The sequence below is a fragment of the Heptranchias perlo genome, chromosome 36 (genome assembly GCF_035084215.1).
Source record: "Heptranchias perlo isolate sHepPer1 chromosome 36, sHepPer1.hap1, whole genome shotgun sequence".
Taxonomy (NCBI): domain Eukaryota; kingdom Metazoa; phylum Chordata; class Chondrichthyes; order Hexanchiformes; family Hexanchidae; genus Heptranchias; species Heptranchias perlo.
Window position 1 is genome coordinate 19,137,777 of NC_090360.1, and position 16,343 is coordinate 19,154,119.

At 44.6% G+C, this 16,343-nt stretch overlaps 1 protein-coding gene across 1 annotated transcript; it reads right to left on the minus strand.

Moving 5' to 3' along the window:
- Positions 1-614: 614 nt before the first annotated feature.
- On the minus strand, positions 615-15,964 carry sncga (synuclein, gamma a). The gene is made up of 5 exons (XM_067972378.1): positions 15,723-15,964; positions 10,884-10,925; positions 10,657-10,784; positions 3,020-3,115; positions 615-1,082 (listed from the first exon to the last, which is right to left on the minus strand). The coding sequence occupies exons 1-5, from the start codon at positions 15,841-15,843 to the stop codon at positions 1,071-1,073; spliced, it is 399 nt and encodes a 132-aa protein (XP_067828479.1). The 5' UTR covers positions 15,844-15,964; the 3' UTR covers positions 615-1,070.
- Positions 15,965-16,343: the final 379 nt, after the last annotated feature.

Sequence of the window (16,343 nt, forward strand, 5' to 3'; positions counted from 1 at the left end):
TCAATTAGATTATGGCTGATCTGTACCTCAACTCCATCTACCCACCTTAGACAAGGCTTTTCCTGGTGCTGTAGGCCTATCTGTGGACTCCAGTTTCTGTATCAAGGTGTGACCTTAGCGTCTGCCTTCAATCTCTGAGTTAAGTAGGCAACTTCCACCTAGCCTCTGTACCACAGAAAAAAAATACTACACTGGTTCAGTAGGGGGCACTTCTCCAAGGTTAGAGTTAAGGCACATACATGGTTGGTACAGTGTGGGGCCTCACTCTGTGTTGTACCTGACCTGAGAATATCTGATGAGGCAGAAGAGCTTTGGTCTTCATAATAACCCATTTGGACCTGAGAGTGTTTGATGGGGCAATGTAGGGGGATATTTTACGTGCTAAACCTGATCTGGGTGCCAAAACAGGGGGGAAAAAAATCTTTCATTCTTCACCGCTGAATAACCTTCACTTTGAAAAGCACAAAAATTGACAAAATAAAAATGATTTTAGGCAGTTTGACTAATTGATAAATCGTGAGCCTCAAGCAGCTGTGATCTTATAGGGTTTACATTACTAGAATAATGAAAAATGATCAATAACTGTAAAGAGATGATGCTGTACTCTAGTAAAGTTTATTTTAATTCTGATATTTATTATAAAATCTGCAAGTGCTCAGAACAGTTAAATGCAACACACAAATTCATTGGACAGCATGCACTGCATCATCACAAGTTTCAACTGTCAATGTAATCAGGTGAGTGTAAGCAGACTAAAGACACACAGAAGTACAGTTACAGAGATGAGCGATGAGAGACAGATGCCGACACAAAGAATGCGATGAACTGATCAGCAGCAGCTCAAAGTCAGTTATTTAAGGGACTCTGTTATGTTGGCCACCGAGGGGGACACACAGAATGAAAGTAATGAGGTGACTGGAAGTGAGAGGGCTTTGGACAGCTTCCCTTCTTTTATCTTTAGCTATTAAGGTCTTGACACCTGTGGTCCTCGATTCTTTATGGCAACACTGGTGTGAAAGTTTAGGGGAGAGGGGAAGTGCACCCAGAATCTTCTGAGAAATCGATAGTCCTCATTTTCCAGTCTGTAAAGAGGGGAGAAAGACAACTCATTAGAATGGGCCATCTTGTGGATCGGCACCCTTAATGTTGCAATATAGTGGAGTGTGTATCTGAGGCAAGTCTGTAACACTGAAGGTGAATTCAGATATCTCAATAATCTTCATTGCTCGGCAGTTCAGGGCATAGCGAGTTAATGACAACAAACCAGTGGTTTTACTGAATGAGACTGCCCATGACATGGGACTACAAGACCCAGGGGTCTCAGTAAACAATTGCAGGTGAGTTGTGTCTGAGGTTTGAAGCCATGTTCTTCAGTGATGGGCAGTAATTGCAACACTCACTGACAACAAAAATAGATCTGGAACACCTCATTATCAGCGCTACCACACAAAGTGGAATGATACTGTACTCAGTATCAGTACATATTCTCATTGTGCCTGTGTTTAGAATCCAGTAGACACCTTCACTCATCAATATTGCAACTGAGGTGTCCATTTAATGCCTGAAAGGTGTTGTAATGATAAGCAGAGATGTAGGAGTAGAAAAGGAAATACACAACTGTAAAGGAAACTTGGGGGAAAGAAAAGGCTGGATATTCCCAAGGCAATGAGATTTGCAACTGAAACTTGAAAGGCAAGAGTTCACAAGAAGATCAAAGATAAAATTAACAGATGGTGGAAAGAAAGAGATGTAATGGTTGAAAAGATATAACAGAAAACTAAACACGGATTAAAAGACAGAAAGATAATGCAAATGTTTTTCCAGAGGTGCAGTTGAATGTTGGTCCATCTCTTTGAGTGGATGGAGAATTTTTAAAGGCAACAATAAGAAAAATTATATTGCTATTATGCTCTTATTTTACATTTTCTAATATTTTTTCCATTCTACCTTAATTTTACTTCATCCACTTAAAAATTATCATCATATTGCCTTCTCCATCTTGGTAGGAATAAAGCTTGAACCAAGCTAAAGGATAACCAAGTCCAGAGATCAACTATCAACTGATCGATCCAATCTCTACAGGGGACAGGAATGGACACGATTGGTTTTATCCCATGATCACAAAGCAGCACCGAGGTGGGGAAATGTGGGAATGGAACCTACCACTCTACTAGCTGTTAACTAGCAACCAAGCCAATTGGACAGTCTCAAAGAAATCCAGACCAAATGTCTGCATCCAGTTCAGTTCAGCTGCTTTTGCTCAGGATTAAGCAAATAAAAACAGGCCAGGAGTGCCGAAAGATCAGGACTGCTCGTCATTGTATTCTCCTTCACTGGGGAGGTGGGACAATCCTCACCACACATCGTTCTCCAGCTAGCAGGGCATCACTCAGAAAATGACATTCCCTGCTGCGCCACTATGCAGCCTGCCCAGTTTGCCATTTATGTAAATTAATGGTTGGAAAGTTGGACTTCAATATGGGAGCATTGTTGCACGAGGATTGCATCTTGCTGTTTAGATAGACAAGAAGCAATATCAGTTTACCATGAACAGTGTCCCATCATTATTTTATTTCAAATTAGGGGTGCTTGTACATTAACTCCTGCAATGCCCTGAGTTTATTACAGAGCACAACACATTGGTGGAATTGACCTGAGAAGGGAAGTGCCTTTTGGGGTTTGACAATATTGAGTAACTGTTCCAATTTCATTCTCATGGTTTATGCCTTTGGCTAAAGCCTCCGATAAGCTATCACCTTGTAACACCCTCTTCAGTCTTGATAGATCAACATGCAAAATCTACCATTTCTACATGGATAATTGACAGCACCATACTTTACAAATCTATCAATAAGCTAAGAAAGGAAATGGTTCACAAGTCAAAGAAGAAAAGGATGGGCTGCAAAGAATAAAGAGTTGGATTATGGGAGCACTGAAAAGAAAGTGGAATGTTCAGGGACTGAAAAAGGGATGGGTAGAAATGGGTGATTCAAAGTCTTCTTCGCAGACCACACTCTACCTCTTCAGTGGCCTCTGTAGCTTTCACCAATGGATCCTCTATGGTTTGTGCTCCCTCAGCCACCTGTTCAGCAGGAATTTCTTTACCAAATTCATCCTAGCAAAACACAGTCATAGATGTTATTGTCAGCCCCTACTGCAGGGAGAGAAAGTACCTTAGCATGCTCTCACCTGGGGACTTCCCAATTTGGTTGGATCCTGAAAGCAATGCACATTATAAAGCCATAAAAAGACTAGCAAGGTCAAGACTTCTCATTGCATAACAATATCCTGTTGGAGAAGATCATGAATCACTTTTAACATTGAGTTGAGCAGTACCTGTTTCACTGGCTTTACAATAGATAAGTACTCATGAGATTGGGATGAATGAGTTTCAGTCTATATCTGGAGAGGGACCGGGTAGTACAGTGCATTCGTACATTGTTCTTTCACTCCTGGCACTGGGTTTGAATCCAACACAGACTGGTGGATTTGAAAGCACCTTCTCTTTGCAGGTGTAAGGATCCTACCAACATTCTTCCTTCAACCAAAACCACAGAAAACAGATTAGCTGGTCATCCATTTCATTAGTGTTTGTGGGACCTTGTCATATGAAGAATGGCTGCCCCATTTGCTACAAGCAATGGTAGCTGCACTTCAAAATAACTTATTGATTGTGAGTCCCTTTGGGTCATCCTAAGAGATGTAATAAGACAGTATGTAAATGCAAGTTCCCTCTTCTTTCTTTACATGAAATAAGAACATAAGAAATAAGAGCAGGAGTAGGCCATACGGCCCCTCGAGCCCGCTCTGCCATTCGATAAGATCATGGCTGATCTTGGGCCTCAACTCCACTTTCCTGCCCGATCTCCATATCCCTTGATTCCCCTAGAGTCCAAAAATCTATCGATCTCAGCCTCGAATATACTCAATGACTCAGCATCCACAGCCCTCTGGGGTAGAGAATTCCAAAGATTCATAACCCTCTGAGTGAAGAAATTCCTCCTCATTTCAATCTTAAATGGCCTACTCCTTATCCTGAGACTATGTCCCCTAGTTCTAGACTCTCCAGCCAGGGGAAACAACCTCTCAGCATCTACCCTGTCAAGCCCCATCAGAATCTTATATGTTTCAATGAGATCACCTCTCATTCTTCTAAACTCCAGAGAGTATCGGCCCATTCTACTCAATCTCTCCTCATTGGACAACTCGCTCATCCCAGGAATCAATCTAGTGAACCTTCGTTGCACCGCCCCTAAGGCAAGAATATCCTTCCTTAGATAAGGAGACCAAAACTGTACACAGTACTCCAGGTGAGGTCTCATCAAAGCCCTGTACAATTGTAGCAAGACTTCCTTACTCTGAGTTTGTTTATTTTTAACCCATTTCCTACAGGGCATGATCCCACAATTAGCAATCTCACCGAGAGGGGCCTTGGAGAGATTTGCCCCATGGCACAATGGGGGTTGATCTTCTCTGGTGGGGGGGGTTAAGCAACATTGTTAACACAGAATAGAGGGAGCTTTGCCCTGCGACTAAAGCATGCGATAGCTGATTTGGGAGAATTTGATGCTGACACTGGTTTGAGTGGGAAAGTGCTCCATTCCCTAACATTAATATCTCCCAGCCTGATTTGCACAAAGAAAGTTATTAAATATTATGATATTAGGAAACAGTGATTAATTTCCAGAGAGGGTTCCTCTGGGTCCTCCCAGAATTCTAGGCAAAGTGGGGCCTGTTTGGCTCATTATGTCCGTGCTGGCACTTTGCTAGAATCCAGAATGAATCCCAGTGCTGCTCTCCCCCTGTCGACCAGAGTGTTCAGCTGCTTCAAATATTGATCCAATTTTCCCTTAAAAAATGCAATGATCTCTGCCTCAACCACTCCCTGTGGCAAAGCATTCCAAGCTTCAACGACTCTCAGTGTAAAGAAAGGTCTTCTAACCTCTCTCCTCACTCTAATGACAGCATAAGATTGATGACACCTTGTCACTGTCTCCCCAACCAGAGAAATAGATTTCCCCCCTATTCACTGTATCAAAATCCTTCACAATTCTTAAAAGAAACCTTTTAGCCTTCTCTGCTTGTGGAAGTGGTCCCAGTAGCTCAAATCTCTCCTCATACTTATAGTTTACAATCGCTGGCATCATCCTGGTGAATCTATTCTGTACGCTCTCTGTGGCTCGAATGCCCTTTTTCTATAATGGGGCATCCAAAAGTGCACACAGTACTCTAACTGTGGCCTAACCGTTGCTTTGTACAAATCTATCATTACTTCTTTACTCCTGTACTATTTCTAAAACCCCTGTTGGCCTTTTTGTGGCTGAATGAAGCTCAAACACATTGGGCCAGAATTTGCTGGCAAATTAAAGGTGCGCGCCGTTATTAGTGCGTAAAAAACCCAGTAATTTGTGGCGAGGAAGAGGTACACCACGAATTGCGAATCACCACAAATTGTTGGGCGATTTACATTGCTCCACCTTTAGCCTCACAAAAACTCCGCAGAAAGTTAGGGCTGGTATTTCACAACATAAGGACTCTCTTAATGACAAGATTTATTTTCCTGCAATGCCACTTAACCTCTCCGATCCAGAAAGGGAACAATTAAAACTGTGGAGTCTCATTCCTGCAGGGAGTAAATTGTTCCTAGACATTTTTTAAATTTAAAAATTTTTTTAAATCTTTCTTACTTTTACATAAGAACATAAGAAATAGGAGCAAGAGTAGGCCAATCGGCCCCTCGAGCCTGCTCCGCCATTCAATAAGATCATGGCTGATCTGATCCTAACCTCAAATCTAAATTCACGTCCAATTTCCTGCCTGCTTTCCTTTCTCTCTCTTTTTTCTCTCTCTTAATCCAATCTTTCTTTCCCTCTCTTTATTTCTCTTCCTGTACCTGATTTGACTCGAATTGACCTTATTTCCTTCCTGTTTCTTTTTCTATCCTTAAATCTCATTAAGGAGATAGACTGTTGGCCCTGTCGTTCACCGAGGTCCTCGCTGCCCCGTTATCAGCTCGCACTTCCAGCAAGTTACGGCGCAAAAATAGCTGGGGCTGAAGAGTGAGGAAAAATATCCAACTCACGGCGCTCACCGCGAGAAGGCCCCGCTCCGGCAAATTCTGGGCCAATGTTGCACAACCAAAAGAAAATCAACTCAGAGTTTAAGCTCAAAATGGAGAGCGTATTTCACCCTGAGCTACTCAGTCTTTCATCCCTGAGGAAATGTTTCAGTAAATGTGCCCATTTAAGGCGGGCTCCTATGAAACGCCGTGGAACGTGTTACTACGTTATCGGCGCTGTATAAATGCAAGTTGTTGTTGTGGTTAAATTGGTGCCCCTCCCTTCCCACTCCCACCATTCACTGGTCGGGTGCCTCAGTCAGCTGAGTGTCAGACTCGGGGAGACAGAAGCCCCTGGGTTATATACCTTGGCTGGGTTGCTCACCTTTCATCCAAAAAGAGTATCATTTCTTAGGATGTGGGGAGAAAACAGCGGACTGCTGGGACTGACCAGGACTGGCCATATAGAAAAAAGAGAGAGGAAAAGTAAGAAAGATTTTTAAGAATTTTAACATTTAAATCTCCTGGTTACTCAGCAGTGGAAATGGGGCTGAGGCGTTTCCCACCTCTCTGGCCCACAATTCCAGCGATGACATTTATCGTGGCCGCACTGTACTTGCCTTGGTTGTAATGGTATCACATAAGCCACCTTCAGTACTGTGCGTAACATGTTGGGACTGAGGGACCATAGAGAATTCATAACCCAGCCCAGAGCAGCTGCTGCAGGCTCTGCAGCTCAGCTCCATGTGACCGAGCTTGATCACGGCTATTTTAAGAACTGAGTACGTCAGTTATTCCTTTGCTTGGATTAACTCGTTCAGGCTGCAGACATCATGCAGCAGATTTCACTTCTCAGCCGGCCATCGGCAGCTCCCTAAAAGCCTTTAAATACCAGGTCCGGTTTCAGCAAACACACAGAACTGGTTAACAGGAGGATGTGCGTGGAGGGGAGAGGCAGGCGTGTCCACTCCTCTCACATGACCTCCGCATCTGCATTGCAGTAAACTTTTCAAAGTGTCACACCGTAGAATTGGAACCTGCTAAATAATGCTGAGTATGCGAGCGGCCTCAAGGGCACGTCGAGGGGAAGCAGCAGCCTGGAGGAGATGGAGGACACTCCCGGGGAAGGGTGGGGTGAGAGGGGAGGAAAAGAACAGACACATAACTGAATTACAAACACTGGTTGAATTAAACAACACCAGTCCTCTGGGAAAAACAGTTCTCACCTCTTCTTCTGCCCACAAACAGATTCAAAGGAGAAACCATCTGTACTTTAAAAATAATCACTGCCTTTGCATATTCCCAACTCTAAAATAATATTAGTTATTTTGCCAGTGAACCAGTAAATGCAACAGTAAATACTGCTGATGTCAGGGGGCCGGGGCCCTGAGTTTGGTCAGGTTGCAGGGTGCCTTGGGATGGTGTGCAGTCATGGTCTTATCGGCCAGTGTGTAGCACACAGGGGGCCTGTATATGGTGGGCAGTGCATTGCACGATAATTAGTTAGTATATAAATAGATGCACCCTATGTCTGGATTAAGCAGCAATTTTCAGCATGGCAATGAGCACTCTATGATTGGGTTCTTGGTTTAATGCTCCATGGATTAAAGAACTTTCCAACACAAAGCCAAAGGTCACCAGGGAAAGGGCTGATTAGTTATTTTAAAAAATAAACACTTTCTAATTCCTCCTCTCTCCTGAAGATGTTTGTTTCCGCTGGGGCTAAGTTCCAAAGGTGGAAGCAGTCCTCAAGTCAACCTTCATGTCTGGGCCTTTACAGTGAGCGTCGGCAGGCTATACGCCCACAGAGTGCATCAAAGCCAAGCCCAATCCTGTCCATGCCTGGAACTTCCTAACGGTGGGTCACTGGACAGCAGGACTGGGAACCTGGGCTGATTTTCCCACTCTCTAGCCCAGAGGCCGTCGAAGCCAATTCCAGCGAGGCAACTGCCACACCGACACAGATCAGCTAACTCAGCATAAACCAGGGATCAAAACCTGGCCTTTCCTAGACTGTACGTTCAGTTCCTCAGCAGGTGATGAACTTGTCAACGTAAACTTATTTTACTATGAAAGTCAATGGGTGGACGAGTTGCCCTCCTATTTCTGTACATGGTGTGCCACCCATTGACTAGAACTGGGAGAAGTAAGTGAGCTTGGCAGCAGCACATACAGTAACTCCACCTCACCTCACTAGAAACTGGAGCTATCAGCCTTCGCCAAATCCAAAACTGGGCGGGAAGTACAGTGAAGGGGGTGGGGGAGGTTGCAATCATAGTGTCAGCCCTGAAATTTATTTTACTTATTAAAAAATTATCAAAAAACTTAACAGCCTCAATAATTAATGCCTGCATAACTTAATAAGGATGAATTAAATGGAAGAAAATTGACTTCTTTTATTTTCTCTTTGAAATTTCGCTCCGCAAACGGACTGTCTGGTGTGAATCCAAATGGATTGACAACCCTACTGGAAATTTATGGCAAAAAAACTATTGGGTGAATTCACCGATCCATGCTGCCGGCGGGGAGCTGCGCTTGAAGAGGCCATTGGTTGGAGAATCGGTGCTCCAGTGCGGTTGTCTGTCCCTGAGCTGCACTGGGAGCCATGGGACCAGTGAATCTCCACTATGTGAAATATCCCTGGTCTTGTGCCAAATTGGTGGATTGTCAGGAGAATTTGGGAAATCAGCAGAAAGGTCAACTAAAGATAACAAATGGCAGTACCATAGCATTTTACAGCACAAAAGAGGGCCATTCGGCCCATTGCGCCCATGCCGGCTCTCTTAAAGAGCTATGCACTGAGTCCCATTTCCTTGCCTTTTCCCTATACCTCTTTTAATTTTTTTTTTAACCATTGCTTTTTTAAGAGCTATTACGGATTTTGATTCCCCCACTATATCTGATCGGCCATTTCATGTCCTAGCAAACCTTTGTGTGAAAAATTGTTCTAATCGTTTGCTTCATTTTTCAGGTGCTGATCTTAAATTTACGCTCTCTTGTTACTGACTCACTGGCCTATTTACCTCACCTGAACCCCGCTAGCAGATCTCCTCTTAACCTTCTCTGCTCTGGAGAAAAGAGCCCCAGTTTCTCCAGCCTCTCCTCATATCTAAAGTTTCTCATCTTTGCTCTCACCTTGGTAATTCTCTTCTGTGCCCTCTCCAAATCCTCGAGTTCCTTCCTGACTTGGTAAAGCGGAGGAATGCAATACATTTACTCTCTGCTTAGAAAGACCTTTGTTGGGGGGGAGGGAGGGGGGTGAAATTGGGGGGCTAGTGTAGAATGGGCAATAGCAAATTAGCAGCTTCCATTGGGAGGGGTTTAAAACAGGTGGCCGATTCGCTATTGCCCATTTTGCTCTATCGCCCAAGACTGATTTAATCTCCCAAATGTTCTCCTTGATCATTTACAGCATTGTTGAGATGCTAGGCAGGGTTCCTCTTACATTACTCTGATGATGTGCAGTTAGAGCTCCCCATGAAGTCCCACTCTAGCCCTTCTGCTCTCCACACTGTTGAGTCCTGTCCAATCGAGACTCAAACCTTCCATCTTTGTGAACCCCTAGGCGCAGTTTTGTGCTGCAGGCTTTTGCCCATTGGCGACTACATTGAGATAGTTCACCAGCAGCAAGAGCAAGTATGCTTTCATCTTACTCTCTGGGTTAGATTTAAGGGCTGCTGCCATGGTGCATTGCCTGGGCTTTGTTTATCAAGACCATGCAAAGTATGAAAACAGGAGCCAACACGATTGCTTGGCTTTGTTTTCTTGTTAATGAGGAAGAAAACTCTTCTGTTCCTCTTTCTCTACCAATAGCCTCCTTCAGCCAACTGGAAGCTGCAACACAGTGGCTCAACCATAAGGCTCTCTTGCTTCTATTTTCTCCTCTCTTTCCTGAAGGGAGATTCGTGCCTCTGTACTCATACTGTCCCACAGCGGCATGGCTGAGATTGGGAATTAAGTGAGTTTGCAAGGGATTCCTTCACTTTGTGGCGTTATATATTGATGCTTCAGCCTACTGTGCCGCAGTTTGTTTATTTGGGTACGGTAGTATTAGTGGATATGCTACTGGACTAGTAACCTAGAAGCCTGGACTAATTATCCAGCAGAACGTGAGTTCAAATCCCATTTCAGTTGACTTTTTTTTTAAAAAGCTGGTATCGGTAAAAGTGACCATGAAGCTGTCGGATTGTCCTTAAAAACCCAACTGGTTCATTAATGTCCTTTAGGGAAGCAAACCTGCTGTCCTTACCCGGTCTGGCCTATATGTGACTCCAGTCCCAACGTGGTTGACTCTTAACTGCCCTCTGCAGTGGCCACTCAGTTGTATTAAAACTACTATGCAGCGGTTCAAGAAGAAGGCCCAACAACCATCTTCACAGGGCAATTAGGGATGGGCAATAAGTGCCAGCCTTACCAGCGACGCCCGCTTCCCGAGAATGATTTTTTTTTTAAAAGTCCCGCACAGAAATTGCTATCTATTAAAGAATATATAAAGCAGTAAGAAAACCCTGGTCACACTGGTAGGTCTAAAGCATGCCCAGTTTACGGGGCATAGGCACTTTCATCCTATTTTCGATATACACAACGTTCGTTCTCACCAATTTCACAATCCCGCTGGCTGATGCCATGTTCTCCGCTCCTTCCACTGTCTTGTTGGCCACTGTGTTGACTCCAGCGACCACTGCCCCTCCGACCATGTTGGCCTGCTCCTTGGTTTTCTCAGCCACTGCCAACCAAATGAGAAATAAATCTTAATAACACACTCGAGGGTCCCCAGGAAATTGTTGTGGCACTCATCGCCACTTGTTAAGGAGATATCCGTTACCTGTGTTCACGCTTTGTACAACTCCTTCCTTTGTTTTGGTGCCTATTTGGGGGTTAAAAAAAAGTAGAAGTTACAATGGTGCAATTTCAGAACATGGCGTTATCACACTCCCTGAAATGATATTATTTCAATTTGCACTCCACCCTCTTTTTCCGGGGTGTAACACTCACACTCCACTAACAAAGAGTGGCCACTTGGATAAGGTACCAGAGGACCCCCCCCCCCCGCAGCTATTCGACTGTAAAGGGCTTCACAGACAAGCTCACTGTTCACTTGACATCCAAAGATACACTTTCAAACAGGGGTGCACCTCCATAACAGTCAGGAGAGGGAATGGCTTATTTTACTCCTCTGTGGCCCAGGCACCCTAACTGCTCCCCTGGCTGACAGCACAGATCAAGGTCCAAATCTGGAATCCTATTGGTCCGTCTGCCTCAATACCAGACTTGCTGGTGCTTTTATTCGGAGGAGCTCAGGGGTAGGGTCATCATTCCACCCTGAGATGGGGAGCTGGTAGGAGTCACACTATACACAATGGATAAATGCATTGAATCTAGGGTGTGTTAAGATGTGGACTAACCATCGAGGAAAGCTTCTCTCAAAGAGGGTGGGTCTTTTGGACATTTTTACTGTGCTCTGATACGATGGTTCAACGATAATGTCCATTGCTCCTGTTTCTACCGGCCAATTTTTAAAAAAAAATTCTTGGGCGATGCAGTTACGAAGAACCTTGGAATAGTAACATTCAAACCCTGTCTGAATCATGCACAACATGGATATTTGGCACATGGTGATACCCGTTTAATCTTTAGCTGTGGCAAGTTCAAGCCTCCTCTGAGGGACAAGATCAAAGACGCTGACTGGCCTATTCCTGTTTTAACAGGACCACCTGCATCCTGTCTATGTTGTAAACATGTCAGTCTTTACTCTTCTGGCTTTCGGTTGGCCTTGGGAACTGGTTTTTAGCCAATTAAAGCCCACCTTTTTAATTGCGCCCATCTCCAAAATGGATGCTGGAAGCCAGGGGAGTGAAAGAAGACAGAAGTTAATTGAAAGAGTTCTAAGTTTTTTTTTAAGAAAGTAGGATATAATAAAGAGAGATTAGTCAGGACTGGGGGGGAGGGGAAGTAAAATTAAAGACTAGGAACTGGGCAGAATTAATGGATTTAAAATTGTTTTTAAGCATTTTCTTATTAGTATAGGGTTACTGTTAAGTATTAAAACTAATTCTGACATTTATTACTGTAATGTTAGTGTTTGACTTAGCATCACGCTGTGTGAGCTGAAAACTTTTCAAACCTGGCTGGCCCAGAGGAGACGGGATATTCTCTGGTGCTGCCAGGGATCTAAGGGTTAAAGTATAGGTTTAAACCTCAATTCAGCCAAAGATGCTGGTGATAAATCTAATTGCCCCCCCCTCCCAATATCTGTGCCTGATGTGGGACCAGATAACTCAACACTGTCCAAGACCTGGACGTGAGACCTTCCTGGTCTGTGTGACCCAGTACCATGCCTGGTATCTGGTACCCATTTACCGATTGATTCAATCAGGGAGCAAGCTGTAGTTTGGTGCCCTGCTTATCTGGAACTCACTGACTCGTGGTGGGTCCATGGGTGTGAGCTGCCCTCTGGTTCCTCATTCAACTGGTCCTTCCTCATGTGTAAGCCTACACAATGAGTGTTGGAAGGTTACCCAAGCACTGTGAGTATCTCAGCCAGGTCTGATTGTAGACTGCAGGTGAGGAGACAATCAGGCAGTTTACAACATGGGTCATTGGATCATGATCTGGAGCAGGAAGCCTGGCTGATATTTCCCCCTCCCTAACCTAAGGGCATTGATACCAATTGTAGCACTCCCGTTGTTGCCCTGGCTGAGCTTAGCACAGACCAGAGATTGAACCAGGAGTTTCTTGGACTGCACAACTCAATAATACACCACAAGGGGCATTTAATTACAGCTACCCCTCTGTTCACTGACCTATGTTCACCAATGCCTCGATTTTAAAATTTGAATCCTTTTGTTCAAATCCCTCCATGGCCTCGCCCCTCCCTACCTTTGTAACCGTTTCCAGCCCTACAACGCTCCCAGAGCTCTACGTTCCTCCAATTCTTGCCTCTTGTCCATCCCCGATTTCCTTCGCCCGACCATTGGCAACTACGCCTTAAGCTATCTAGGCCCCAAGCTCTGGAATTCCCTCCCTGAACCTCTCCGCCTCTCCACCTCTCTCTCCTCCTTTAAGACTCTCTTTAAAACCTACCTCTACCTGTCCTGATGTCCCCTTCGTTGCCTCGATGACGATTTTATTGTCTGATTACGCTCATGTGGAAGCGCCTTGAGACCTTTTACTAAATTAAAGGTGCTATATAAATACAAGTTGTTGTTGCTTTAACAGATTCCTGAACCAATCAGGACTTTCCTTTCTGTAGGCAATGGTGTAACGAACGTGAAATGCTTCAGTTCTGCTCTGAGCTGGACTGCTCACCATCGCCCTGTCCCCTGTAGCTGAGTGACAGGGTGTCGCTGTCCCTCGGACTCACCCACTCCTAGTGGGGAGCCAAGTGTTACTGCTTCTGGGGCAATGCAGCATTCCTGGTGTTAGAGGGTCTGATGTGCTTGGTTAATTCTGCTTTCAGTGGGTTGGACCTTCCCCTGTCCACAATAAGCAGGTGGTCTTAAAGTCCACACACCCTCTTCGTAAGACCTCATAAAGAGATTAACAGTCCATTATAGTTATTACATGATCAAAACTATGTCACATCACTGTGAATTTTGCCGGTTAAGTTCTCGGAACCAATATATTATTGCATTGACACAAATCTGATCGATTTCAAATTGAAGAACATTGGAATACATCACATTGAAAAATAAGCCAAACTTGCATTAAGCAGCCTATAGAGTTATGATTGTACACACCAGAATCAGATGGTCAATAATGGGCAATATTTAACAAGCCTCAAACTAATCAGCTAATTTCAGCTAGTGGTGGGCAGTTGGGTGGGTTTCTTGTATAAAGGGGTGAGTTCACCAGTGTGCCCAGACACATAGACTTTCCAAGGTGCTGCAAAATGTTTGATCTACATGAAGATGTTGTTAATGTGCTGCTTGTTTGGAATTGTCACTGTGCTTTGATCTGTTCATTGAAAGAGCCAGTACTGAACGCTTTTCCCTCCCGACTCACTGGTAACAACAGCTAAGGTTCAATTGTAATTGCTTTCTGCTCCTCATTCACGATGAGCTGACACCAGCCCCATCTTCTCTCCCTTTCTTGGTTCTCATTCCTAGTCATGAGGGCGTGTGTAGGACCTGCTTCTACTTCACTGCCAAAGGCACTCCTGAAGATGGCTGCTTATACGGTACGAGAGAGAGGCCGGAGGCAACTCCCTCTCTGCGGGGAAGCATCTGTTCGCTCCCACCCCCCACCTGCACCTCCTTTAACAGTGTGGCCCAGATCCGGAGCTCCTGTGTGTGGGCCCAAAGGGAGACCAGGTTTACAGGCTCGTGTCCTATTGCAATGTGTTGGATCACTAGGGTATTGTCACATCATGCTAACACTGGCAGGATCCTCTTTAACCACAACCCTGTCATGAATTATCATTCTTATTGTAGATTTGTGAATATTTCAGTTACCAAAAATTAAGAAGTCTCAGGATCTTCCTGGTCATGGATTAATGGCGTCAGGACTCTATAGATTAAGATTTTCTATCCCTTTTTATGTTAAGTTGTGACGGGTAGCTGAGATGCCCTTCCTATTACTGAATATTCAAGACAGCCCGCCCTGTTTCTCTGCAGTCTCGTGGTCCCTCTGTGTGACGAGATGTACCACTCTGTAGCTCTTTGATTCTGTGCAAGAAACACTAAAAGAAAATCTTATTCTCTCCCCTAACTCCAATCCTTTGCTCAATTCCTCCCACCAGCTGCATGCAGTTCTACCAGATCTGCCTCCGTCTTAATCTGATCCCGTAGAGCAAAATAAATCTTTCAAATGATAAAGGGGGGAAAAAAGCCTGAAAGGCTTATTCAGCAGCGCTCCTGCTCCATCTGTCTGATTGTGTGATTCCTGGTCTGTTGCTGTCCTCGAGACAGATTTTTATTACTGTTCTGCCTTTACAGGTCACAGTATTCACATCTGCACCACGGATCCACCGCGGCCGCACCCCTCACCCCCAAATTCCAGCATGGCCATTGCACCATTTGTGACTTTAGAACCAGGCAGAGTAACAAGGGATATGAGAAAACAGAACTGAGTCAATGAGAGAGATTTTGCACCATTTAATTCAAATTAGCACAACCTAGACGAGCTGGTCCCGAGTGCATCCGATGTGAGGGTCTCCTCGCTGGTGACTGCTGACGAGGGACAGAGTGTGAGCCTCGACAGACTGGTGGGCTGCGGATACAGACTGAGGGGAAAAAAAGACCGACACTCGGAGAGAAAAAAACATACACGTTTCATACTCTGCAAAACTTATCAGAGAGAGATTAAAAAAAGCCCCTTTCCTTTATTGCGATGAATCGAATATCAGTGTTGAGAAATCATGAATAGAGCAGACACTGAAATGAAAATTCCAGTGAAACCCACCCAGCTGGACTATTTACAGTTATTCTCTTTAACATCGGTGTGACAGAGTTGGTTCAAAGAAATGCAGTGATAGGCAACGATTTTTTTTTAATGTACTTCAGGATGGATGCAGACAGATTCAATCTGTTCTCACCTCATACATACCCTCCCCTGCAAAACAAAAACCAACAGTAGAAAATAACACTGAAAAGGTCCAGACTGACGGTTTCTCAGGAATATTTCCCAGGTTCAAGTTGCAGGTGTTTAGCTGTTATTTCCTTACCTACATACATAACCCCTTCTTTCGTTTTCTCTGCAGCCTCTTGCACGCCCTGCTTGGTTTTCTCTGCTGCGGCCACCACTCCTTCCCTGGCAAACGAGAAACCTTTCTTCAGAGCGTCCATTGTTTGGAGCTTGAATTGCTAGTGTACGAGCCCTTTTTGAGGAGAACTCCCTTCAGCTCGCTCTATCAGCTGCTGCAGCTCCTCAGTATCAGCCCCAATCTTTTTTCCTTGCACTCGTCTTTTCGACTAGTCTCTCTCTCTCTCTTTCTCTGTTTGCACTGTGGAGGCTGAATGATGAATCTCGCAGCCTTGTCAGCTCTATTTATGATGTGCCTCGCCACTGGTCCACGCAGTGCTTATGAATATCTGCTGCTGCAATATTAATGACATTGATCAGGGAGGCAGACCGGTGGACTGACTGGTCTTTTCTGGAAATGTTCCAGGGAATCAAGAGCATTGGTTGAGAATCACTGCAGCCCAAAGCTGCAAAGGCACTGTAACCATCACTCTCAAATACTGCAGAGTGCCACAGTTGGAGCCCCTGTCAATGTACAGAGAGGCACTGTGGGCTTTCTTACAAAATCTGCCTCTAAGTAACAACAGACTTAACACCTGATGTA

Bases quoted from the DNA above. Each gene is read 5' to 3' on its own strand.
- sncga (XM_067972378.1), bottom strand. From the start codon at position 15,843: ATGGACGCTCTGAAGAAAGGTTTCTCGTTTGCCAGGGAAGGAGTGGTG. The intron at 10,785-10,883 runs GTAACGGATATC...TTTGGTTGGCAG, and splicing joins TGTACAAAGCGTGAACACAG to TGGCTGAGAAAACCAAGGAG. The intron at 3,116-10,656 runs GTGAGAACGAAC...GTGTTTTGCTAG, and splicing joins CCAGCGGGATTGTGAAATTG to GATGAATTTGGTAAAGAAAT.